This window comes from Girardinichthys multiradiatus, chromosome 6 (genome assembly GCF_021462225.1).
Source record: "Girardinichthys multiradiatus isolate DD_20200921_A chromosome 6, DD_fGirMul_XY1, whole genome shotgun sequence".
In the NCBI taxonomy this organism is placed as follows: Eukaryota; Metazoa; Chordata; class Actinopteri; order Cyprinodontiformes; family Goodeidae; genus Girardinichthys; species Girardinichthys multiradiatus.
In genome coordinates this window covers 39736275-39760766 of record NC_061799.1, presented here as the reverse complement: position 1 = coordinate 39760766, position 24492 = coordinate 39736275, and the positions used below count along the sequence as shown (strand labels likewise).

The following is a 24492-nucleotide window of genomic DNA, read 5'->3' as shown; positions in this document are numbered from 1 at the left end:
TTTCCTTAAACCTTGTTGTCAAGAAAGAAATTACTGTTTTTCGACTAGCTGGATAAGTTGCTCACTTTCAGGGGTGTGTTTGCAATGAACCCAAAGCAGATCAACATTAACACCACAAACCATTTCATCATCGCAACATTTACCAACATTATCACGTGTTTTCCTAATATTGTGAAGTCCTCATCCCTTCATTCTTCCATTTTGCACACAGAAACATTTCATATCCGTTTATTTCCATTGGTAGGCAGTTTTTAAAAATTATTGGGGAAGGTCATCGTAAAGAGTTACTTATTTATATATATATATATAATTTTTTTTATCTTCTAACCAGTTGAGTCTTAATAAATGACAGATTATGACCCCTGATCCAACTCAAATCATTCCAACTGACCCCTGCTGATGGGTATTATTTATTAAGACTCATAGATGAATATTAAATAGTGATGGAGCCGATCAAAACATCCTCTCGCGTAAAACCAGCTGTGAAAAAATAGGCTAACATCACTGAAAAGGAATTGTTTTATTGTACAGGAAATCTTTTATTTTATCACAGTAACACTAAACGATCCACTATTTGCTAAACCATATCTTGTTTTGTCTTTTTTTTTTTTTTTTTTATTCTAGCTACTCCACCAGTTTAAAACAGGGGTGTTTCTTGAACTGAGCACGGCCATATTTACGTGTGTTTATTTGCAGAAACAGATAACCGGCATCAAGAATTAAAAACTACGTTTTTAAAAATCCAGGCTGGATTTAAGTAGTGTCAGTCATTTCACATATTGACTTTTTTATTATGTGATTTGAAGTAAATATCATCTGATGACTGTTAGTTGTTTTGGTTAAATCAGGGGCAATAATTCATCGTTTTATCAGTTGGCTTCAAGACAACAAGGTTTAGATCCACAATCAGTGAAACGGGTGTAATATTGAAGTCTAAGAAAATGACATGCAACTATATTCTGAGAGATTTGTGCATTCTTATTTGGATAATTCATCCTATACATTTAAACACCAGGAGTAAAAACTAGTAGTGGCTCCAAAATAGTAGTTTTATAGCTTTAAATTGACTGTAGGTGGGGAAAAATAATTGGATTTAATGATTTAAAGCTTGATAGTGATTTTTAAATATTGGATAGATTTATTAATTTCAGATGCCCCAATCAAGCAGCTTAACGGCCTTTTTGGGTTTTAAAAATAGTTGGAAATAAGGGTTACTTGTTGTTTCCCATCGTTTCTGCAATCTAGGAGTCGAGTTAGTTTTCCAGGTCTGGATAAGAACAGGGAAAACGATGAATATTTCTATTCCCAAAATTGATTTCCTGGTTTTTCTTGATTAAAAATATTGATGGTTACAGTGTCGGATTTTCCCTTTTGTTTATTTGTCTGTATTTTATCGTGGCGTTTGCATATTTGGAGAACCTCATTGCTTGACAGTTATCTGCTGTAAGTTTTTATTGATACTTTGATCTAAATTCACGGGAAACTAATTTGGCAGAAATTGGACAAATCTGGAAGCAGGTTCAATTCTGCAAATAGAACCCTGATCTCAAAGCGCTGTCTTGATTTTCTTTCTCTTTAATCAAGACAAGGTAATATTTTGGTTAAATATGTATTAATTAATATGGAAAGTATTCTTTTTACTTTTCAAGCTTTTTTCGTTGGTTTCAACTAAATGTTTTTTCTCATCTAGAAATCAACTCTAGCCCTGGATGTTAAACTAAATGATTACTTTACCCAGTAGTGAACTAAGAACTATTTCATTTATTTTTATTTTGCGGTTGTATTTAGGTTGTCCTGAGGCATTTTATTGTTAATGTGTAGAATAATTAGTTATTGATCCAAACGCTAATCTTATTCTGAGAAACAGGCTGAAATTGTTCTGAGAAGACGGCGGCTCTGCGTGTTAATCTCTCCACCACCTCAACCACACTGCCCTCCCACTCGGTGGTAAGTGGTTCGCAGACTGAATGTGTAGCATCCTCACGCTTCCTGGTGCTCAGCTAATGGAAAGCTTTTATCAGATGTTTATTGATGGGCCTTCTTGTGTGTGCAGCAATTATGGACCTAGCAGTCCGTGTTGCTTGGCCCGCCTTGTAGTGGAACCATGTGGGTTTGTAGCTTTCAGGCTGCTTGTCTGCAGCATGTCTCGGCTACAAAGCTGGGATCGCTGGAATTCCAGCAGCACGTGTGGCCGGTTTGTTTTGGGCCAGGCACTTGGTCTTGTGTTTACGTTTGGTTGAAAGTGAGGTCAGTGTCTGCAGGCCTGGTGGGAAACCCACAGGCGTCTCTTGTGTTTGCCTCTCTGCCAAACATGGCACTCGCTTCGACGTGCACACAGATAAATCCTGGCTGACTACCAGCTCCTCGCTGTGTGACCTTGGAGGGTGGGAATGTGAAGCACGTCACCTGTCCAAAGACTCTGCTGGCTGCATGCTGTCCCATTCATTCAAACTGTCAGCCATTTTTATTCCCTTTTTGTCAATAATTAGCCTCTGAACTTATTTAACTTTCTTCTCTCTGACCCACATGCTGCCATTTTTTTTTTTTTTTTAGGTTCTTTTGCCCTGCAACTGAAAACTAAATTTAATCACTCGCAGCAAGTTAAATCCTGTCCTTCCTACACAGACCATTAAACAGGTTCTGTGCTGAAGCTCTTTCCCCCACAGCAGCCTTACCGGACGACCCCCTGCTGCTGTCTAACATGTTAAGGAGCAGTTTAGTGTTGGAGAACGTCGCTGTGAAAGAGACTTTGGGGGCAGCGTTGGCTTGTTCAGCACTTTTTAAAGTGATTGATGGTGCTCATTTTAGAAGCTATTTTTGAACTGTGTGTTTGTGTGTGAGAAAGCGAGATCGTCTGAGCTTGCTCCCTTGAGGCCACAGACAGAAAGCAAACAAACTCCTTTCCTTATGATGTTTGGCGCCTGCCGAGGCTTGGCTTTTTGAATTAAGCCTTCATTGTAGAGGAAGAAGCTAATGGGTTTAGTGTCGACTGCATGAATGACTCGGCAGTATTAAGTTGGGGACATAAAAGTTATACACACAGATGTTCTTACATTTTTATTAAGGGCTTACAGTAATAAATGTTAGCGTAGATAAAGAAAATATGGCTGCAGTACATCAGGACATACTTGAAATGTCCTCCGTGTTGTTCGCTGAGCTTTATTTAGCCTTTTCTTCAGTGAGATCTATACCATCAGGACATAAAGGGCAGTTAAAGTCCACACAGCTAGCCAAACGCTTTACTGGCCAATCTGTTGCCCAGAGATCAGAATCTGCCAATGTTCTCCTGATTAACTCTGATCTTTGATCAGCAGGTCAAATACTAGAAACTTGTTTAGTCCCTGTTAATTAAATGCTTTCAAATAAAAGAAAAAAAAAAACCTCATATTTGGCCTTTTAAACGCACCAACAGCATCATGGACATTTATGCACTCTTTTGGGTTCAATAAAAATGTATTTCATGCATAAATGGGGATAATCTTGCTATTGTGTTTTCTGTTGGTCTCAGTCCTACAGATTGTATATAAGAGCCTTCAGTATATTTTCCTTTTTTTGTCTCAACGGCTTTCAGAAGAAGCATAATTTGATATATTTTGTTTCTCTAAAATAAGCTTTTATGACTACATTTTCTGATAAGGATGCACTGACATGAAGATTTGGTCTGATGTGTATATATCCCGTATTAATATTTCTGTTATGGCTGTTAACCAATATTTCCCTACGCTTACATTGGTGGGAAGAAATGACCCCACTTCTGACATTGCTGCTCTGCTTCTGTTGAACAGTCCCTGCGGTGCATCACAATAACGTGTAACCCCCTCCCCCCAAGGCAATAAGATGGAAATAAACATCGGTTGTTGATATCGGCCCAGTTTTATTTAAGGGAGCAATAGTTCAAATTGGCCAATACCCCTGTTAATGCCGATATACCGTGCATAAAAATAATTATCTGTATGTATTAAAACGACATTAAAAGCACCATCTTTTTCTGGTGTAGATTTTAAATGCATCTCAAGTGGAGATGTCAAAGGTAAAAATGTCAGAATCATACATAAATGAGCAGTTTTCTGTAATTTGATGTACTGTGTGCTTGTTGAGCAGGTTTAATAACTGAGCTCGGATCAGAACCAATAATCCTTAAAGGGTTTATTTCTCAATTAATGGGGATTACCTCTCTTAACTAAAGCTTTGATGGGACAATCCAGCTGCATGCTGCAGGTGTATCAGCACTGCCTCGGTGGTGTTTACTCCATTCAGTTTCTAGTGAAACATTTCATATGTGGGTCCTCTGATTGTTACTACCACTCATCTTTGATTATTGCTCCATCTGCGATCACTCTAGGATCTTTGCTTTTCTCTGTCTTTTCAGCTTTTTGGGAAAATATTTTGATTTTATAGAAAAGATTTTCTTCAAACAAGATGGCAACCTAAAGTTTTATTTCCCTGGAATAAGTCTGATGTACCAAAAACAAAATCTATTTTAGTTACTTGCAGTAATACCAAGTCTTACATTGTCTGCTGGCTTTTTAAGTTTTCGGTCATTTTAATTTTGTCTCAAATATTTTGATGTGTTTTAATAAGTTTTACATGTATTGTTGGTTTCCTTACTGTAGTACCTTAATGGGTTTTCCCCATTTCCTTGTCGTTTGATGTATTTTATATCCATTTTTGTTCCTTGTTTTCTTGGTTTGATCATTTCCCGTGTGTTTTTATGTCTGCCCGTCTGTTTGTAGACTCGGCAAAGAACTTTTTGGCTGTATAGAAAGTGCTCTATAAATGAAGTTTGATCCTCTCTGCTGTATTAAAGCTTCAGTCTAAACAAATATTCTGCTTTATTCTTCTGTGTAGGCAGGGGTCTGAAGTTGTTAGCTAACTGCTTTTTTTTTAATCTTTGAATAGCATTTTTACTTGGAAGAACCAGTTTACTAAGTGCCATGTTAGGCTAATTTGAAGCATTTCAGTCGACTTCTTTTTAACCTTCCTGTGTCAAAAGAAAGGGTTAGCCTGTTCAGACCTCTGAGATAACCACAGCAGAAAATTGCTGCTTAGCTTTGTAAAAACAAGCAACTGTTGCATTCAACATGTTTCAATTCAAATTTTTAGTTGGGAAAACACTTCCATAAACCTGAGACTTGTACTAGTATGATATAAGTAAAAGGGAAAAAATAAAAAATAAATTAAAATTATGTTGGGTTATCTACTACATTTATCTGATTGTCAGACAAACTTAAACAAATGGAATCAATGCTCAATAGAATTTAATTGGTTTGCGTAATGAAAACGATATTAAATCTGCTTTAGATTAACTCAAACAATAACCTGATGTCAGCTGGTGAAATAGTAGGGCTATCTGCTGCTGTGACCACCCTGCAGGCAGGAAGTATGCTTTGGACTTGTTAACTGCAGTTTTAAAGCAGACTAATGGTTGCTTTTAATTTAGTTTCTGCATCATGACTGTTTGTTTTTCATTACATTTCCAAGCAGCCACATTTTTCTTTCTTGCAACCAAGGGGAAAGGTGTACTAACTTTCTTTCAGCCAGTTGACTGGCAGTGTGCAGGACCGGGTGGGGTAGAGGCACCTCTGTTACTCTGACGCTGATGACTGGCCATTCTGAACCTTCAGGATTAACAGGACAAAATGACTTAAATTCAGTTGTTTTGTTGACATTTATCTGCTCTGATCAGAGATGGAATAATTCTGGGTTTTATTGAAGAAAGATCCGTCAGTAAAGCTTCAGTCTGCTCTGATTTCACTACAACAGCACTGCAGGGCCTTCATGGGATAGGACACGTCTAAAGCCATTAACTTCAGAAAGCTTGTGACATTATTGGATAAACTTGTTTTGCTGTTTAGATTTATCAGAGCATTTAGTCGGGCCCAATGAAATGCATTAGATTCTCTCCCCTTGATTCTGATTTTGGGTTTTATAAACAGAACAAATTTAGTCAACTAAAAACACAAACATGTATTCATATATACATTTCAGCAGTTCGATGGGGAAAAAACTGATTAATAGGATAAATTAATTGGATTGATTTTTCATCTTCGGGCACTTCTGCAATAAATCATGGTGTATGAGTTTTACGTGTGAAGAAATTGCCTCTTTTAATAAAAATAACAAATGTAAGAGTGCAAACTTTTATTTCTGTTGCACAGATCAGTTGGGCAAAGTGCTTTGCACAGCCTAAAGAGTTAATAACATGACAAGAAATAAAAAAAAGAGTAAAACAAACATTAAAACTACAAACGTCAACAGCTGAAACTGGGTTGGAAACCAGAGAGAAAAAATGTGTTTTAAGAGGAGATTTGAGTCGGCCTGCCTGATAAGTCAAGGTGATTAGTGGCGTAGTTTTAGTGCGATGACGGAGTATGGGTAGTGACCTCTCCGTACTCTCGTTGTCTTCAGAACCAACAATAAGAACTGATCTGCTGACCTGACTGAGCGTGCAGATGAAGCAGGTCTGCCCGATACCGAGGAGCAAGGCCATGAAGACATTTAAAAGCAAATAGAAATTAAATCTATTGAAAAACGAACTGGTAGCCAATGAGATGCTGCTGAAACTGGAGAAATTTGCTGTTGTTTTTTTTGGTTGGAGTTAAAGGACGAGCAGCAGCATTTTGGACCAGCTGTACGCGAGCCACTGAAGTTTTAAGCCCGGCTCAAAGTGCACTGCAGGAATCTAAACAGGTTGTAATACCAAACCTTTTCTGTAGGATTACATGCTGCAGTATACTATTATGATTGTGGTCTACCTAATTTACTATAATGCTAATTATGATGTCCAGGTCGCTGGTTCTGACGGCGACAAATTTGTTGTCGTCTCATAGTTCTGTGCTCCAGGGTTGGAGTTTCCAGAAGCTGCTCTGATGTTCTAAAAATACTTAGACCTTTAGAAATAATCGAGCTCTGGTGGTTTTAACACTGCATGGCCTGGATTCTGTCCATTTCCTTTGCCTCATTGAAATCAGAGGGCCCGAATTTAGCTGTTCTTCCTTCTGTTGGACCAGAACTATTTGCTGTGTGCTTACATACTGCAGCTCTGGTTTAATCCTGGTAGTTTTTTCCACTTTCTCCAAATAAATTGACTCCAACTCCTTTTTAAAGCATGTTAATAAAGCAGTGCTGAAACATTCAGCTCAGACATGCTGTTCACCCTTTATGTTAGCACTTTAATTTCTCCTCTCCTTTTTTCTTTTTTACATTTTCAAATGCAAAGTTTTTTTTAGGCAGAAACCAAAGATAAAAAGTACCTTTTTAATGTGCCTTTATTTACTTGTTGCCTTGTTTCTTCATGCACAAATTGGTAAAATGGACATGGAATTAATGTATTCATTGCCATCATTTAATAACTGACAAACTAGTGGAAATACATGATTAAGATTACCTTTTTATGTTGTAAAAAATATCAAACATTTATGATTATATAACTGAAATCTGATGTGTGCCGCTTAGCCAAAGCTGTTGAGCTTTAAAACTGGATCTGAGATTAGTTTTGATAAAAGGACTAAAAGCAACATTGGCTGGAATATTTGTGGAAATTCGACTAATGCTGGCGATGTGAGATTATTGGTGGGAAAATGTAAATTTGCAGTGAAGACTCTGATTAAGTTGGACAATTGTTGGATTGGACTTGACGGTGGATGTTCAGTACCTTTCTATCAGAGGATGATCCGTGACTCGCCTGGTATTTGTGTTTGCAGGACGTTAATATGACAACATTTCATGATGATGAACTCTGACACCCTCCCTTGTTCTCTTACATGCTGACTCATTTACTCCTAACTTCCTCAGATACAATCCTTTGTCTCTATCTGCTTCAGGGAAATACACACCTCCTCCTGTTCATGGAGTCTCAGTAAGGCCTTCTGTCGGCAGTCTGCCTGCCACTGGCCCTGAGCCCAGCGTGAGTTTAAGGCTCAGCGGTTAAACCTGACTGGAAATGTTCAAACAGGCCTCTTATAAACCAGTTTTTCAGCCCTGCAGCCTGTTTCCCTCTGGGCACGCCTGGCAACAGCGGCTCTTATCACGCAGGTGGCAGGTAGAAGAGAGGAAGTGACAGAAAGTTAGGGAGGGAAAACGGTGCAGAGTTTCCCTCCAGTTTTCTCTGTAGATGGTTCAGGTTGGAAGGCGGTTCAGATTCTCCTCCTGGAGCCAAAGCCTCAACTGTCTAGTTGCCTGTGTTTGTTTGGAGCGTTTTTATTGGTGGAAAGGCCACAAACTTTTACTCCTGGCGCAGAAAAGAAAAAGGAAAACACAAAGCTGGGAATACACAGTATTCAGAGCACAGGTGTATCTCCATTACCAATATTCCACATAAATGTATAAGAACAGGCAAGGTGGTGATTTGAGACTGCATATATCGGGAGGGATCACGGTCCTGTCGAGCTAATAAGTCCAACAATGGTTTCCAGATGTTTTGAAAAGGCTTGGGCTTGTCCTTATCATAAGAGCCGTTCCACATGCGGTACCCCAGTTCATTCTGAGAGCCATTCCTTGAATGTTGGCACAACTTCTGATTTCCACAACCTTAAGATCAGTCTGTTAGCAATTATCACTTCATACGGAAAACTGATACGGATTGAAAGGCTACATTTAAGAATAGACAAAGAATAACCAAACAAAGTAATATTTGGATCAGGCTTAAATTCATACATTTTGGAAAACCACCTAAATATGTCCAGAAAAGGTGGGCCGGGTAGCCCTCAGCAGACTTGCATCGATCACATGAGGGAGAGATTATAGGGTACATTTTATGTAATTTAGTTTTTGAATAATGGAGTCTGTGTATTATATTAAATTGAGTTAATTGATGTCACAAATTCACAGAGCAGGACTGTATTCTGCTGAGGCTCTCCTCTCAGACAGTGTCCTCAATCTGTACATCCAATTCTCTCTCCCACGCTGTATTAATAGATTGTGTACCTGAGTTAGTGTCCGAGAATAACGTAACAAAATCAGTATTTAACTTTTTGGAATTTGCAGACCCTACAAAGGAGTGTTACATCGAATGTCTTCTGGAAAATGTCCAAAGTCTTTGATACTCTGGCAAACATAGTTGCTAATTTGTAGGTATCTGAAAAAATGTGTTGATGGGACAGACTTTTCGTGTGGTTGGGCAAATGAGGCCGATTGTTGATTTAAAATGCAAATGTTTCAAAGAATGAATGCCTCTAAGCTTCCAACTTTCCAAAGTTTTTTCCAAGAAAGATTGAGGAAAGGCATAATTATGACAGACTGGAGCGTGGTCCGCTGTAAATGGAGTCGTTTTTTGAGAGTCAAAATCCAGATTAAGATCCTGACTAATGTGCACAGTTTAAAATAGTTTTGCAAGGTGTTCATGGTTATAGTCAATAAAATATGCTTCAGCTGGTATAACCACATACGGTAGATCAGGGTTGCCCGGGTCCAGTCCTCAAGAACCAGCAACATTTAGATGCGTCTTCTCTCCAACAGGCCGGCTCTGGGCTGGGCCGGCTCTAGGGTATACCAACAAAAGGGTTCGTCAAGGACTCTTATAATAGGGTTTTTGTTTTTTTTTTGTTTTTTTACCAAAGCATTTTAGACTAAATAAAAGTCCAACATAGAAATGCACTGATAAAGCTTTTCTTGGCCGATACTGGCTTGTGGTTTTCTGCTGCTTAACCTAGCTTAACTGTTGTAATTTATTTCTTTTCCATACGGTTGACGAAGAGTAAGCATGTATAATGCATTTGTCTGCAGTCTGTGATGCAGTTTTTGTGGTTAATAGAAAAACATTAAAGTACTGCTGTTGGTTGTTTCCATACCAGAAAGTAGTGGGAACTCTTCATTTTGTTGCCTTTTTAATGAAAAGGGCAAAAGAAAACCGGTTTTAGTTGACCTGCAGATCCAGGTATAATCGTCCTGTATCTGGGCTGATTTCTTTCATTTCTAAAGCTTGTATCCAAGTGTTGCTTGTTCTAGTTCTTGGTGTGGGGAAGCTGAAACAGAATTTGTTTTGGAGAATTATACTGAAGGGGAACAGATCTAAGCCCAAAGGCACGATCACAGGATCCCACATGATGGGACTCTGTGAAGAGTCCACTGGAATGGGTGGTGAGGTTTGTGTACTTGACAAGGTGTCCCCTGTAGTACCCGTGTATATGATTAACCAGTAGTGGGGTTTTGTCAGCTTAATTGACTGAGTTTGAATAATTTCTAGCACAAGTCCTAGAAGCCTCTGCTGATTTTTCTTACCTCCACTGGTGGTGTTTTTCCACAGGAACACCATCTCCAACGTGCCATCTCGGCGCAGCAGGTCTACGGTGAGAAGCGGGACAACATGGTCATCCCGGTCCCTGAAGCAGAGAGCAACATCACCTACTACGACTCCCTCTACCCCGGAGACTACAAGATGCCAAAGCAGCTCATTCACATACAGCGTAAGTGTCTCAGACTTTTACATCCCTGACTCAGAAAGTAGAAACAGGAGCCGATTCAACAAGCTGGGGTCGTGTTTTTAAAGGTGGCATTAGTAAACACCCCCGCCTGAGTCTGTTTGATTTGATAACAGCCACTGGAACGGTTTCCTTCTGACATTAGTTTGAGCTTTTGCACAGTTGTCACGTGCTTGTCAGCGTAAATGAGTTTGTGAGATTGCCTCGTTCTGTAAGATCAGAGGAAATGAGTTTGCTGGGTTGCTTCGATCAGTAAGCATGAACGTGTCACAAGTGGTTTCCACGATTGTTTCTCAAAGAAAAGCAATTTGCTGTATTTCAGACCCCGACACTGCTATCAGTTCAGTGTGGAAATAAAAAAATGTGTGGTCCAGCTCACAGCTGTCGCAATGATTTTCATGGGTTCTCTGATGGTCCATCACTGAGACCTGTAGAAAATTCAGTTTGGACCTTTACTCTAAAGTTAAGTTTCATGCTGTTACTTTCAGCCCTGAAAAGTTCAGTCCTTTATATTGTACCTGCTGCAGTAAACCCGCTGGTCATTAAAACCTCTCTAAGGTTTGGTATTTCAGTCGATAACCACGGCTGCCTTCAGTTGAAAGTGATGTGCTCGAATTAAATCTGATGTTTTCATTTAAAACCAAAAACAGCAAACGTTGACAACGGTTATCTTGAAGCCAGAGTGATGTCGTAGTAGGTGTTGAGACCAGCTGAATTTAAACAAATACTGCCGTCTGGGGATCTGAGCAAGTTTGTATGAAGTGCATTGATCTGAATCATTCTGATATTACTGTGACTTCACTCCAAGAGAGTCAGAGGAGGGGGTGTTCTTCAGATTTAATTCAATAAACATTGATTCGGTCTGCGTTTGTCTTTCTGAAGCATCAGATCAGCCGCACCTCTGAGATGAAGCTGTCTGCTTAAACTCCATCAGGGCTGCTGGGGATTCAGCTTTGTGAGTTTGGTATCACTGTTGAATTTCATTTTAGCATATTGTCAAGAAAGAACTTCCTGGAGTGTTTCCTTTTCATTGGCTCCAGGAACGGTTTCTTCAATTATCTGAAAGGCCAAACTAAGTGTACGTAATTAAGTCTGATAATCACCCTGACTTTTTTTGTCCCAGTTGTCCTGATCTCTTGGAAGTTCTTTGTTCTGGTGTTCCTTTCCTGATGAACGGAGCTGCAGCCCGTATTTAGCTTCAGCATGTTCTGCTATCACAATGCTTTCTGTTTTCTTTACAATAGTTTGGACATGTTCTTTGATTCTGTTGCACCTTCTGATCCTCATTTTGCATCAACAGAGCTGGTCATTTCAAACTGAGTACAACTGTGATGTTTCTAAGAGATCCAAACGGTCTGTTTGTCCAGAGTTTCTTTTGGCTGTAGGATAGTTGGACTCTGTTGTGTGTTGTGCTTATAGCTGTGAAATCTGTCCCTGGAGATGCACCAATCAACTGCGTGGTCAACCTCCAATCTTCGCTTTTGTAAAGCTATGACGTGCACATATGAATTCTTAGAGAATCAAAATTTCTAATGAACTTTTAATAACGTAACTCCAACATGTTTCTTCCTGCTACTGATTGCGAGCCGTATATTAGCAGAGGTAGAGTCACTCTGCCTGTGAGAGTCCAGAAAGTGTTTTACTATTATTCTAAAATAACTGTTTTAACAGTAAGTATCTGATATTAAGTAGCATTACTAAGTGTGCATTCCCTGGAGAAAGCAGAGCATTAGCTTAGTTCAGATTTTTCCAAAAGTCTAAACCTATTTTTCATATGTTCTGTGACACATTGAAAGCTCAACTGGATAAAACAAATGCTGTAATATGCTCACTGTTCCTCAACTAATTCCCTGATGTAGGAGCCTGAAAGACAGCTTTTTATTGGCTTTTTTGCTTCTTGTGACGGTTTATAGACACCGCACTGAATCTGAAAAAAGCTTCGAGTCTTAAGTCTGCAGTAAGAGTGTTGTTGTTAGCATGGCATGAGTTGTGGTGCATTCACTAACTAGAAAGAGATAGGATTGTTAGGTTTCTGTGAAGTTGTTCAAGTGGAAAATGGACCATCACCAGCTAAATGGTGCGTCTGTAATTATACAGAAAAACTATTAAATTGTAAATTTTTGTTAATTAGACCTGCTTTCTTTGTTCATTTTTCTAAAAATATAAACGGAGCCATCTCCAACCACCTTTTTTGTGAATTGGCATCATGAAATGACTCCTGTTGAGTTCTAGCTGAAGCAAAGGTGAATGGTGAAAGTGCTGCAAAAGACTGTATGTAAATTATTGAGAGCTACTGGGCCTAATATTTAATCTGTCTGGCTGTGTTTTTTTTTTTTGCTTCAGTTTGATGAATAAAATATTGTTGGAATAGTCATAGCTGTTTTTAATATTCTCAAAAAGCGTGTTTTGCATGCAGCACCCCTCTGCTGCAGCAGCTGAATTTATTGTGGACTCTGCTTTGCAGCTTTCAGCTTGGACACAGAGCAGCCAGACTACGACCTGGACTTAGATGATGAGGCCTTTGTCAACAAGCTGAAAAAGAAGATGGATATCAGCTACCTTCAGTTTGAGGAGATGATCGACCGGCTGGAGAAAGGCAGCGGACAGCAGGTCAGCGCCGCTTTCAAACACACACAATGCACACAACACACTATTATGCTACAGTTGGAGAGGCTTTGTTCAAGTTGGGTGAACTGATTTGTAGTTGAAATATAGAATCATTGTTTCTAATAAGCATAAACTCTTATTTGGACATGCCTCCTGTTTTTACCTCCCAGCCTGTGAGTCTTCCTGAAGCCAAACTGCTGCTGAAGGAAGACGATGAGCTCATCAAGGAGGTCTTCGACTACTGGAGCCGCAAGAGGAAAAACAGCAAAGCCAACTGTCTGATCCCCACCGTCAAGCAGGAGAAACGGGACGGCTCCAGCACCGGCGACCCCTACGTGGCCTTTCGACGACGCACAGAGAAGATGCAGACAAGGAAGGTCAGGCTCCAGTTGATTTTTTTAAATCATATAATTTATGTTTTTTAAATGTGGTTAGTCCGGCTTCTCCGGATTTTAGGTTTGCTTTGTATTTGAAGGGGGACTGTTGAGTCGGAAGGTGTTGGTGATCCGGCTTGAGATTGAGACATTTAACACGCTTTTATGGTTCCACAACCTTTTCTGAGCCCCGACCTGATAAATGTTGCTGAGCTGCTGGAATGTTTGGCTGCAACTTTTATTACAAAGTAACCTTCTAATTTAGATCACATTAAATTGCTGATTAATGTGGATGACCAACTCTGCCTGTAGGTTCTTCTCAACCTTCTTATCAAGCATGTATGTGCCACCAGGTGGTTGACTGAAGAGCCTAACAACTTCAGCTTTTCTTCAAGCAGCGTAATCCACTCTAAGCACTATTACAATAGTTTGAAAAATGATCCAATCAGGCTGTTATTCAAGCGCTACAAAAGCCACATCTGCATTAGAGGCATTTTTATTTTCATCCTGATTAGCTGATTTGTGGCAACTTATGACCCATGTGCTTATGAATGTATGAACTGTGTGGGCAATGAAAGTCTTTCTTATGGTTTATTTATAGGAACACTCATTAGGAACAAATGTGGTTTGATTCAAATGAACGAGCTCAACATAATTAGGGCGAGTATGGGATGGACAAAACCTGACGCAGTGGCTGGTTAAGGTTTTGGTTCAACCTTAAAAATGTAGGAATGCTTGCCGTTGCCATAATATTGTTGAATCTTGTGATTTCCCTACACTGTGTTTTACAGTCGGACCTGTGCATTTTACAGGCTGTGGGCCACATCCGACCCTTTAGATGCAACTGAATTTTGACTGAAACTACAATATTGAAAGTGTGAATTGTGTGTATGAGTCCAAATGTCTTGAAAATTGTCTTTGGAAAAAGTGTTACATGTTAGGCAGCGGCTTTTGTTCTTCACATAAGCATCTCTTCACAGTTCTGTGTGCGTGCTGTAAGCAGGTTCTGCCAGGTTAGGAAACCAAATGGATCTCAGTCAATCCAAGAAATGTCTGTTCATGTTATAAAAGTTCTTGGCTGTGAATTTATTTATTTACTGAAGTACAGATTATAGTGTTCTCAGTTTGTAGAAAACTGACTTGTTCTTAGAACATGACTTTAAATTGGACTAAACATAGAATGAAAAATGAAATCCTGTTATATTAAATCATTTTTGGAGAATATAATTATTTTTGGCGGCTTTATACAGTGAAATACGGCTTAATTCTAGAAACTAATGAAATTCCTCTCCAAATCTAAATAAAAATTTTTTAATTTTGAGTATTTATTTACAGAAAGTGACAGTTGGTCAGTGTAATTATCAATGCAGTGTTTTCAGACGTCAAATAACAAAAAGTGGGATAGTTTACTGCTGTAGTCCTAAACCCATTTATTGGCCATGGATGTTAAATGTTTAGATTCTTCATTAAATGTTCAAATTCAGAATGATCGTTTGACTTCTTTGTTTAAAGAAGATCTCCCTTTTATTCGATCAGAACCGTAAGAACGACGAGGCATCCTATGAGAAGATGCTGAAGCTTCGCAGGGACCTGAGCCGAGCCGTCACCATCCTGGAAATGATCAAGAGGAGGGAAAAGAGCAAGAGAGAGCTGCTACATCTCACACTGGAGATTGTAGAGAAGCGGTGAGTCCACCTGGAGCCTTAAAGTTCTGTTGGAGACGAAACAAATGCAGTTTCACAGAGTGGTGCAATGAGTTGATAAATGATCTAAAGCAAGATAAGCATAATTCTCGCTACATTTGTTGCTTTTCATATAGTTGAGAGCCGAAACATGAGACTGATGATTCTTTGTTGTCCCCAGAAATTCCATGTCGGACTTTGGTGGAGAAATCATGGCAGAGGTTTTGGCTGAGCGGGCGCTGGTGAGGCCGCAGATCATTCCCCTGGTCCCTCTCACCAATCAGTACCGACACCAGGACCACATGGACTCCAAGGACTACAAGTCTAAGGTGAAACTGCTGTTAGGAATTCGACTTGGACTGAAAGTTTTCCACTTCAGCAGCATGGGAAATTTATCTCAAGGTGGAGGAACTTTATTAAGTAGCCTCTTTTATTGTTGTAGCCCGAGAAGGCAGAACTTCCGCGGCAAAAGAGGAAGTACGAGAAGAAGCCGAAGATGTTGCCGTTGTCATCGGGCGCGCCCCACCATGCAGGTCCTGTTGTCTTCAATGCTAAGGACCTGAACCAGTACGACTTTCCCAGCTCTGACGATGAGCCCTTCTCCCAGGTCAGTGACCCCTCGGGGAACTGGAAGCTGAACCCGACGTTGCATCTGTCTGATCCACGTGTTTAACGTGCGGTTCTGGTTTTACAAAGCGCAAACATCTGCTAGGATATGATGATTAGTTCCACAGCTTGGCTAGTTTGCAGGGCTCTTTGTACTCTGGAAAACTATGGGATCTGATGTTGGTGTTTTTAAGGTCTCAGGAAATTTCCTTCTTCCACATACGAGGATAAACTAAAAAAAGACTTGAGAGTTTCTGTAAGATATTTTTTGTATTTTTAGACTTTATTCCATGTATTGAACTTCTGCATTTGAAGGATCTGAGAACTTGGAAATTCTGGAAGTTTGCCATGAATAATATGCATAAACTGTTAATCTGGCTATTTATCTTCAAGTATTGGCACTACTTTGAATTCTTGTATTAATAAAACTAAAGCCGAAGGAGTAAACGTCCGCAGAAAATTCACCATCTGGTCAAACATTATTGCCATCCCTGCTCTGGTTATGTTTTGGTATAAATCTTTGCTCCTTTGAGAGCAACTGAACATCGTTGTAAATGCACGATTTTGCCTCAGACTTGACTTGAACCCTGACCTCTTTTGTCCACAGCTCCACTCAGGCTCTTCGGAAGCGGAGGAGGAAAACGACCCCGATGGAGCCTACGCTTTCCGCAGGAAGGCCGGCTGCCAGTACTTTGCTGTAAGAATGAAAGCTCTGTTCGAACATGTTAACAGTGTTTAAAAGATCGAGGTTCTCTCTCTTCCAGTGGTAGATTTATTAGCCTACAGCTGAGGTTTTTATCACAGATTCTAGACTGCAGAGGTACTTCCCTTTTTAGGAATGTAAACGGCTGACCTTTGGTGTCCCTTGTGTGTCCAGGCTCGTCCGGATCTGGTGGGTAGTTGGCCATGGAGCGGTCCTTGGGAGGGCGGTTTGGCAGAAGCTCGCTTTCGTTACAGTCTCACTACAGTGACTGTGCCGCGCCGATGTTTGGGCATGGCGAGGCGGCGTGCGGGGCGAGGCGGCAGGTCAGTTGGAAACTTCTCCCTCTGGTTATACTATCTGCTTTACTACCGATGTCATTCCCTGTTTGCCTTGGTTGATATAATTATACTCTAAAATAACAGATACGTTCTTGACTGAATTTGTCATCCTTCAGGGTCTTACTGGACAGGGCGTACACGGACAACGATGACATGTTCCACGAACTTGACCCGGAGACTCTCAACCTCCCGCCACCGGCTTTTCCTTCTCCTCCTCCTCCTTCAGTGACTTCCCGCTCACTGGCGCCCAACACGTTTGCCAGTACCTCAGAAATAAATACCTCGGACAGAAGTTCCCCCTCCTCCAACAACTCCTCCGTTCCCCTGAACTCTACTCCTTCCTCCACGGACCTCAGCCAGATACTGTCTAATATAAAGTCCTGCCGCTGGAGGCACTTTAGACCACGGACACTACCACTACATGAGCTGGACAACGCCCACCCTCTGTTCAGGAGGCTTAGTCGAGGCGTGAAGCGCCCGCTCTCTGCGTCATCTGGGGGACAACCGTTTGGAGTGAAGCGCCCGGCGAGGGTTGTCCCTGCTCCCACACCCGTTCCTGGTAAGTGCACAATGGCCTGAACCTTTTGGCTGTAGCTCCCTGTTGTTCATTTTAGAGCTGCTGAATTCCTCAGCTCTGATTGTTTTTGGTTTTTACAGCACCTTGCAGAAGTAATCCTACATCTTGTTTTTCAAGTTTGTCACGTTAAAACTAGGGTTGCACCAATTGATCAGTCGGCCGATTGTTCTGCCCTGATTTCCTTAGTTTTGGGAGTTTGGTGATCAGCTGATTCTTACATGTGAAACCAATCTCAGTGTTTTAAATAAGATTGGAACTTTGAAGGTGTATTGTGACCTTATAACACCTGACAGTGTAAGTAATAAAAAAAATCAGTATTGGCCAAAATCAGAATCGGTACGTCAGGCTTTTTAAAGATTGGTGATCGGTCAGTAAACTGCAATCGGTGCACTCCCAGTTAAAACTGCACACTTCAGTGTTTTATTGGGATTTTATGTGAAACACCAACACAAAGTAGCGCATAAGGGTGACGAGGAAGGAAAATTAAACATGGTTTTTAAAATGTAACATCTGAAAGTTTGGTGTGCATTTATGTTCAGTTTCCCTGAGTTGATGTTTGAATGACCGACCATCTTTGCAGTGCGTCTATCAGCTTTGCATATCTACAGATTGAGATTCATCCTTCTTCCCAGATTAACTCTTTAGAGAACACCATTGATTCTTAATTAAATTTTAATCTGGCCTTTGATTAGGCCGTTCTAACACATGGCTATGCTTGGATTTAAATCATTTTGTTGTATCTCTGACTGTATGATTCGGGTCATTGTTCTTCTGAGAGGTACCTCCACCTGAGTCTGACGTAGAAAGGCTAGCAGGTTTTCTTCCAGGATTCTCCTTTATTTGGCTCCATCCATCTTCCCGCCAACTTTCCCGTCCCTGCTGAAGAAAAACGTCCCCACAGCATGATGCTGCCTCTGCCGCTTTTCCCTGTTGGTCTGGGGTGTTCGTAGTGTTGGTTTTCCAACACTCATAGCATTTATGATTGTAACCTGACAAAGTGTGAGAAAGCTGAAGGGATGTTGATACTTTGACTAGGCAATATTCACAGCCCTGTACGGCACTTGGTGAACATGTTTTTCCTCTCTGGTCTGTGTTACAAAACGGACAGCAGCTCAATGTTTGTCCACTTCCACCAAATAGTTTAATAGAAGAAACTTTGAGCTCAATATAAAATCAGATGCCGGACTCTAAGCCCAACGCTTACCCTGCAAGAACAGAGAAATTAGTTTTTTTTATTCGAGGTGGCAAGAGCAAAGTTCTCTGGTCAGGACATTTCACAACAGTTCATGAACAGAGCTCTCTTGGGAGGGACCTTCCCGGTCCCCCCAATTGCACAATCTTTATATAATAGTTTCCAAACACCAAGCAAATAAAGGTTCTGCCCAGATGATGTCAAGAACCTGGGCTGCAAGAACAGAATGATGTCATTTTGTTCTCATAGGCTGGAAAAGGAGAGACTAGTTTTCTCTTATGTTAAAGAGTCGGCCTTAATTATCTGTTCGCTTGCTGGGTTTTATTTGCAGAACCAGGGCTGGTTCTGACTTCCATTTGCTTTTTGAAAGTTTTTGTTTTTTTTTTCCGGTTTTTTTAATTGCTCAGTTGTTGCAAAGTTTGACCGCCCCACCCAATCCCAGAGGTGTCAATTTAAACCTGGATGTGATGAATAAATTCATGGCACACGCTGGTTCTGTTGGTGTTGACACGGAGACTCTTGGAGCTGCATACAGACTAGATGCCACAGGTCCAGGTGGTCTTGATGTTGTTCCAAACCTTGTTTTCACATGCATCACAGACTTTTGTTTATTGATTGTGTTAGTGAAGCTGCACAGTAATGAAAATACCCCGACTTGAGTCAAAGTAATGGGTTTGGTCTGCTGAGCACTTAAAGTAGAGCTAAAGCAGAGCACAGTTAAATGAGTAATAATTAGAGACACTTTAGATGGCAGGAATTTGAAATGCTGGAGATGTCGTCCTCAGATGAGTGACTGGGAATCTAGAATAGAAAACCTATGGGTTGGCCGGGGAAAAGCTAAATCACTACTTCAGAGAAGCACAAAGCTGCTTCATTTCATGAAATGTGAAAGAAGACTTGAAAAATCAATAGAACAAAACAAAAGACTCGAGGTAGTGTTCACCCCAATGAAACATGAACACTAAAAACCAGGAGGCAGGCGAAAAATGCTGATTTCCTCCGGCAGCTTGATGAACAATTTCTTTCCTTCGACTTGGATGTAATAAAATTACAGAAAAATCTAAAGAAAAACTGCATTAGAAGGTTGCTTTAGGGCACATTCACACCAAAGGTCCGCTTTTCTCTGATCCGCCGTTTCATTTAGGCAGGTGTCAGTCTGAAAATGTGGTTCTCGTTTTGCTTGCCAGTGAACCCTGGTTCTGATTGGTTATACTGGGAAAGCAAACGGACTATCTGGCTAATCAAAGAGAAGGTTTGGTTTTCAAAGGAGTCAATGCTAGAACGTACTTGGCACCAGTTCCCTGTTTCTCCACGCTGCAAACTCTGGCACCAATAAACTGGTTCTTTCTTGGCAGCAGCTAGGAGCCGGGCCAGAAAGAACCACCTTCGTCAGAAGCGAGGGGTGGACTTATGGAAAAACGTGTTAATGTAAAAAGAAAAATGTTATGACCGCCTGAGTGAGTTAGTGATCTGCCAAATATAAGAGAAAGTAAAACATCAAACCTCTGAATTAACAAAAACCCACAAACACGTCACTGATTGGTTCTCTGGGACAAAACATGATCATATAGTTAAAACTTCTCCCAAATTAAATGAAACAGTCGGAATGAGCTCTTTCTTTCTCAGATCTGTGTTAACATCGGGGAAGATTAACAGGAATTCACAGATGAGTCGTTTGGGTGCTTTTTAACTAATTCCTGGAGAACGTCTTCTAGGCTGGACTGGAGTTGTTTGTTAGACTCTATTCATCAAACCTTTGTGAGCAAAGATGGTTCGGTTGTGAAGATGTGAAGCTTCCCACTCGTTCTCTGCATGTAAACATAAAGGAGCAGCAATCAGTGCTTCATGGAGCCTTATTTTATGTGTTGAGTTACAACATTATGACTGGGTTAACAAATCTACTCAGCTGAATAAAAAGCCTGTTTATTGTTTTTGTCGCCAGGTTTGCTTTTGTTGCTGAATCAGTATTTTAAAGATGGGACTGTGTTGCTTGTTCCTCAGTGGACAACCATTTTCCTAAACGTTCTTGCTCTGACTAACTCAACTCCTCTGGTTTTCAGCTTTCACAGCAGAACAGTACCAGCAGCATCAGGATCAGCTGTCCTTGATGCACAAACAGCAGCTGGAGCAGATCCAGCAGCAGCACCAAGCCAACAGCACACAGGTCAGTATCCGCCTCGCGTTCAGCCGTCTGCCTGCCGGGCTCAAACCGGTCCTTCTAAACACACGGCTGCTCCTGCTCCAACAGAGCCTGGCGAGCACGTTGGACCAGGCCAGTGCTCAGTTCGCCGCCTCGGCCCTCGTCACCACCGAACAACTGCTGGCTCTGAAAACCAAGGACGAGCTGGGCCTGGGGGGCGGAGTCAACGGCGTCCTCTCCTCAGGTACGTCTGCGCTCGGACTGGTGCCCTCAGTGAGCTTTCAGGAATTGATTTTGGAGGGAAAAACTAATGAATGTTAACTGAGATCAGCTTTTATCTTGACCTCAACTAATCGCCTTCGCCTGAAACACATGAAGCTTTGAGAAAGCTGCCAACACACAAGTCCAACTTGTTTTGATTGAACTTCCAGGGCAAAATGGTGTAAACCAGAATATCGGTGCGTAAAATGTTGGAAAGACGTCTCTAATGATCAAATAAAAACCGAAAGTAGCAAAGGGACAATTTCCCTGACTGTAAAAAGCTACAAGTCAGAATGTGTTTTATCCTGATACTTTCCTTTCTTCTGGACAGAATGAATGAACCTTCGGCCTCACGCCTAATATTTAATGCTTTTTGGTTGTTTAAATCTGTTTAACCACAGAGAAAGTTACCTTAAGTGACTGTAAATGTATGTTTTCCCTTTAAGATTCCATTATTAGGTCTTCACCATAAATATAGAAACGAGTTTTTAATGTGTGAATAGGCTTTTTTTTTTCCTGCCATCCTACACTCTAACCTGGATTTTTTTATTTTCTGTGCAGTCTTTGGGGGGGTAATATGGCAGATTGGTATATAAACAAAACATAAAAAACTACTTTGACTTAGTGGGAAACAGTAAAACATGAACTTCAGAGGTCCAGTTGCAGTAAAGGTGTGTTCATTCTGAGCAGAGAGAACATGATACAGATGGGTCTAGTTTAAAAGGCTTGGACCAAATCATGAAGAAAAAGAAACAAAGAAAATTTACTCGATAAAATGATTCTAATATAAAAATGAATATTTTGTAGTTTTCTGAGGCTGCTTTAAAGAGACTTTGTGAATCGTTTAGAAAAGTAGAATTTATTAATTTTGCTTAAAGATGGTCAATAATTTCAACATGCATCTCCCCCCACCACCGGCCCCCCTTTACCTCCACCTCAGGTGTCTACAAAGGGATGCCGCTCTCGAGCACAACGTCCCCCGCTGCCCCGGCTCCTCCCACCACGACCCAGACGCCCGCCTTGCTCCACCCGTGCTCCACCACCCTGAGCTCCGCCACCAGTAACAACGGCACAGCCCATCCCGCCAACGCCGCCGCCACTCAGGTCCTGCTTGGAAACAACAGCCTCCGTCTGGGAATCCCCACTGGCAAGCGCATCCACGCCCCCCGCACGCTGAGCACCACCATGTCAACATCCGCCTTAAAGCTCGCCCACGCAGCAACCGCCAACTGTCAGAAACCCAAGGTGGCCACGGCCTCCGCCTCTCCGCTGGACATGGTGCCCAGGTGAGGAAAACACGGAACAGGTGTGTTGGTTGGAGCAGTGAAGGTGGACTGATCATAACTAGAGAGGGAGGCAGAGAAAACGGTTACTAAACCTGAAACCAGAGACGCACTGATTTATATTTGTGTAAAGCTCCAACGCTGCTCTTTCTGATTTGGTCGATTTTAACAGAAGGCAGATTTTTATTTTCTGTTTTAAAATGACAGATTGAAACAGACTGTGGAGTTAAAAATCCAAAAAATATAAATGGTGGGAACAATATTACCTCTGATGAAAAACAAAAAATGCTAAACTTCTCCTTCAAGGTGAAAATGTTCGTGAAGAAAAATCTGTAGCAGTCCGGTTGTTCTGTTCTTCATGTTGTGGTACCGTTGACCCGCTAGCAGCGGTTCATGGAGAAGTTGTGAGGGTTCTCTAACGTTCAAGTCGATTTCTAATTGTGTCTTAGCTTCATGAATCGTAATCGATTATCCAAGTGCCTAAAGACACCCCCCCAGTCTTGGATAATAGATCTCAGGTCCTGATTGAGGCGTTTCAGCTGGACTTGAATCAGTGACTGTCTAAACTCAATTCAAGATGTTTTTGCATCAGTTACCTTGATAAATGAAACCGCTAAAGGAGCAGCATGAACAACACCTTAGAGCCACTGAGGTGTCAGATGTTTAATGCAAGCTTTGAAGGGATGCATCCAGGTTACAAGATGTTCCATAATATGACAGGGGTTGGACAATGAAACTGAACACCTGTCATTTTAGTGTGGGAGGTTTCATGGCTAAATTGGACCAGCCTGGTAGCCAGTCTTCATTGATTGCACATTGCACCAGTAAGAGCAGAGTGTGAAGGTTCAATTACCAGGGTAAGAGCACAGTTTTGCTCAAAATATTGAAATGCACACAACATTATGGGTCACATACCAGAGTTCAAAAGAGGACAAATTGTTGGTGCACGTCTTCCTGGTGCATCTGTGACCAAGACAGCAAGTCTTTGTGATGTATCAAGAGCCACGGTATCCAGGGTAATGTCAGCATACCACCAAGAAGGATGAACCACATCCAACAGGATTAACTGTGGACGCAAGAGGAAGCTGTCTGAAAGGGATGTTCGGGTTCTAACCCGGATTGTATCCAATAAACATAAAACCACCGCTGCCCAAATCACGGCAGAATTAAATGTGCACCTCAACTCTCCTGTTTCCACCAGAACTGTCCGTCAGGAGCTCCACAGGGTCAATATACACGGCCGGGCTGCTATAGCCAAACCTTTGGTCACTCATACCAATGCCAAACGTCGGTTTCAATGGTGCAAGGAGCGCAAATCTTGGGCTGTGGACAATGTGAAACATGTATTGTTCTCTGATGAGTCCACCTTTACTGTTTTCCCCACATCCGGGAGAGTTACGGTGTGGAGAAGCCCCAAAGAAGCGTCCCACCCAGACTGTTGCATGCCCAGAGTGAAGCATGGGGGTGGATCAGTGATGGTTTGGGCTGCCATATCATGGCATTCCCTTGGCCCAATACTTGTGTTAGATGGGCGCGTCACTGCCAAGCACTACCGAACCATTCTTGAGGACCATGTGCATCCAATGGTTCAAACATTGTATCCTGAAGGCGGTGCCGTGTATCAGGATGACAATGCACCAATACACACAGCAAGACTGGTGAAAGATTGGTTTGATGAACATGAAAGTGAAGTTGAACATCTCCCATGGCCTGCACAGTCACCAGATCTAAATATTATTGAGCCACTTTGGGGTGTTTTGGAGGAGCGAGTCAGGAAACGTTTTCCTCCACCAGTATCACGTAGTGACCTGGCCACTATCCTGCAAGAAGAATGGCTTAAAATCCCTCTGACCACTGTGCAGGACTTGTATATGTCATTCCCAAGATGAATTGATGCTGTATTGACCGCAAAAGGAGGCCCTACACCATACTAATAAATGATTGTGGTCTAAAACCAGGTGTTTCAGTTTCATTGTCCAACCCCTGTATGTGATTCATGGGAACAAGATTTGAGTTTAATTCATAATCTTAATCTTTACATTCTGACAAAAGATTGTCAGATTGCTTTGAGGACCAGGTTTGGAAAACACAGCAACACTTCACAAGAACAGTGAGGTATAGCAGCGTGTTTTAGTGTAACAGTCACACCCACTAGTAAATAGTTGTTAAACATCTGTGAGCTCTGGAAGAGAGAAGAAAGGTTTGTTCATGTGAAGCATGAACCTGGTCTTCATTTGCAAACATGGAGACAGCAGGGAGCATCTCTACTGCAGATATGATGAATTACAAGCTGTTTCATCTACCAAAGATC

At 41.3% G+C, this 24492-nt stretch overlaps 1 protein-coding gene across 2 annotated transcripts in view; it reads left to right on the top strand.

Moving 5' to 3' along the window:
* The window catches only part of LOC124870020 (enhancer of polycomb homolog 1-like), a 37352-nt gene that overhangs the window by 11027 nt on the left and 1833 nt on the right, over positions 1-24492 (top strand). For both annotated transcript variants that reach the window (XM_047368385.1, XM_047368384.1), the window contains 12 exons: positions 10244-10403; positions 12883-13028; positions 13196-13402; positions 14936-15084; positions 15263-15410; positions 15524-15688; positions 16295-16384; positions 16565-16713; positions 16845-17287; positions 20558-20661; positions 20746-20881; positions 21839-22184. In XM_047368385.1, the coding sequence (XP_047224341.1) occupies positions 10304-10403; positions 12883-13028; positions 13196-13402; positions 14936-15084; positions 15263-15410; positions 15524-15688; positions 16295-16384; positions 16565-16713; positions 16845-17287; positions 20558-20661; positions 20746-20881; positions 21839-22184 (2183 nt within the window). In that variant the 5' untranslated portion in view covers positions 10244-10303. The remainder of the gene's footprint in view (positions 1-10243; positions 10404-12882; positions 13029-13195; positions 13403-14935; positions 15085-15262; positions 15411-15523; positions 15689-16294; positions 16385-16564; positions 16714-16844; positions 17288-20557; positions 20662-20745; positions 20882-21838; positions 22185-24492) is intronic.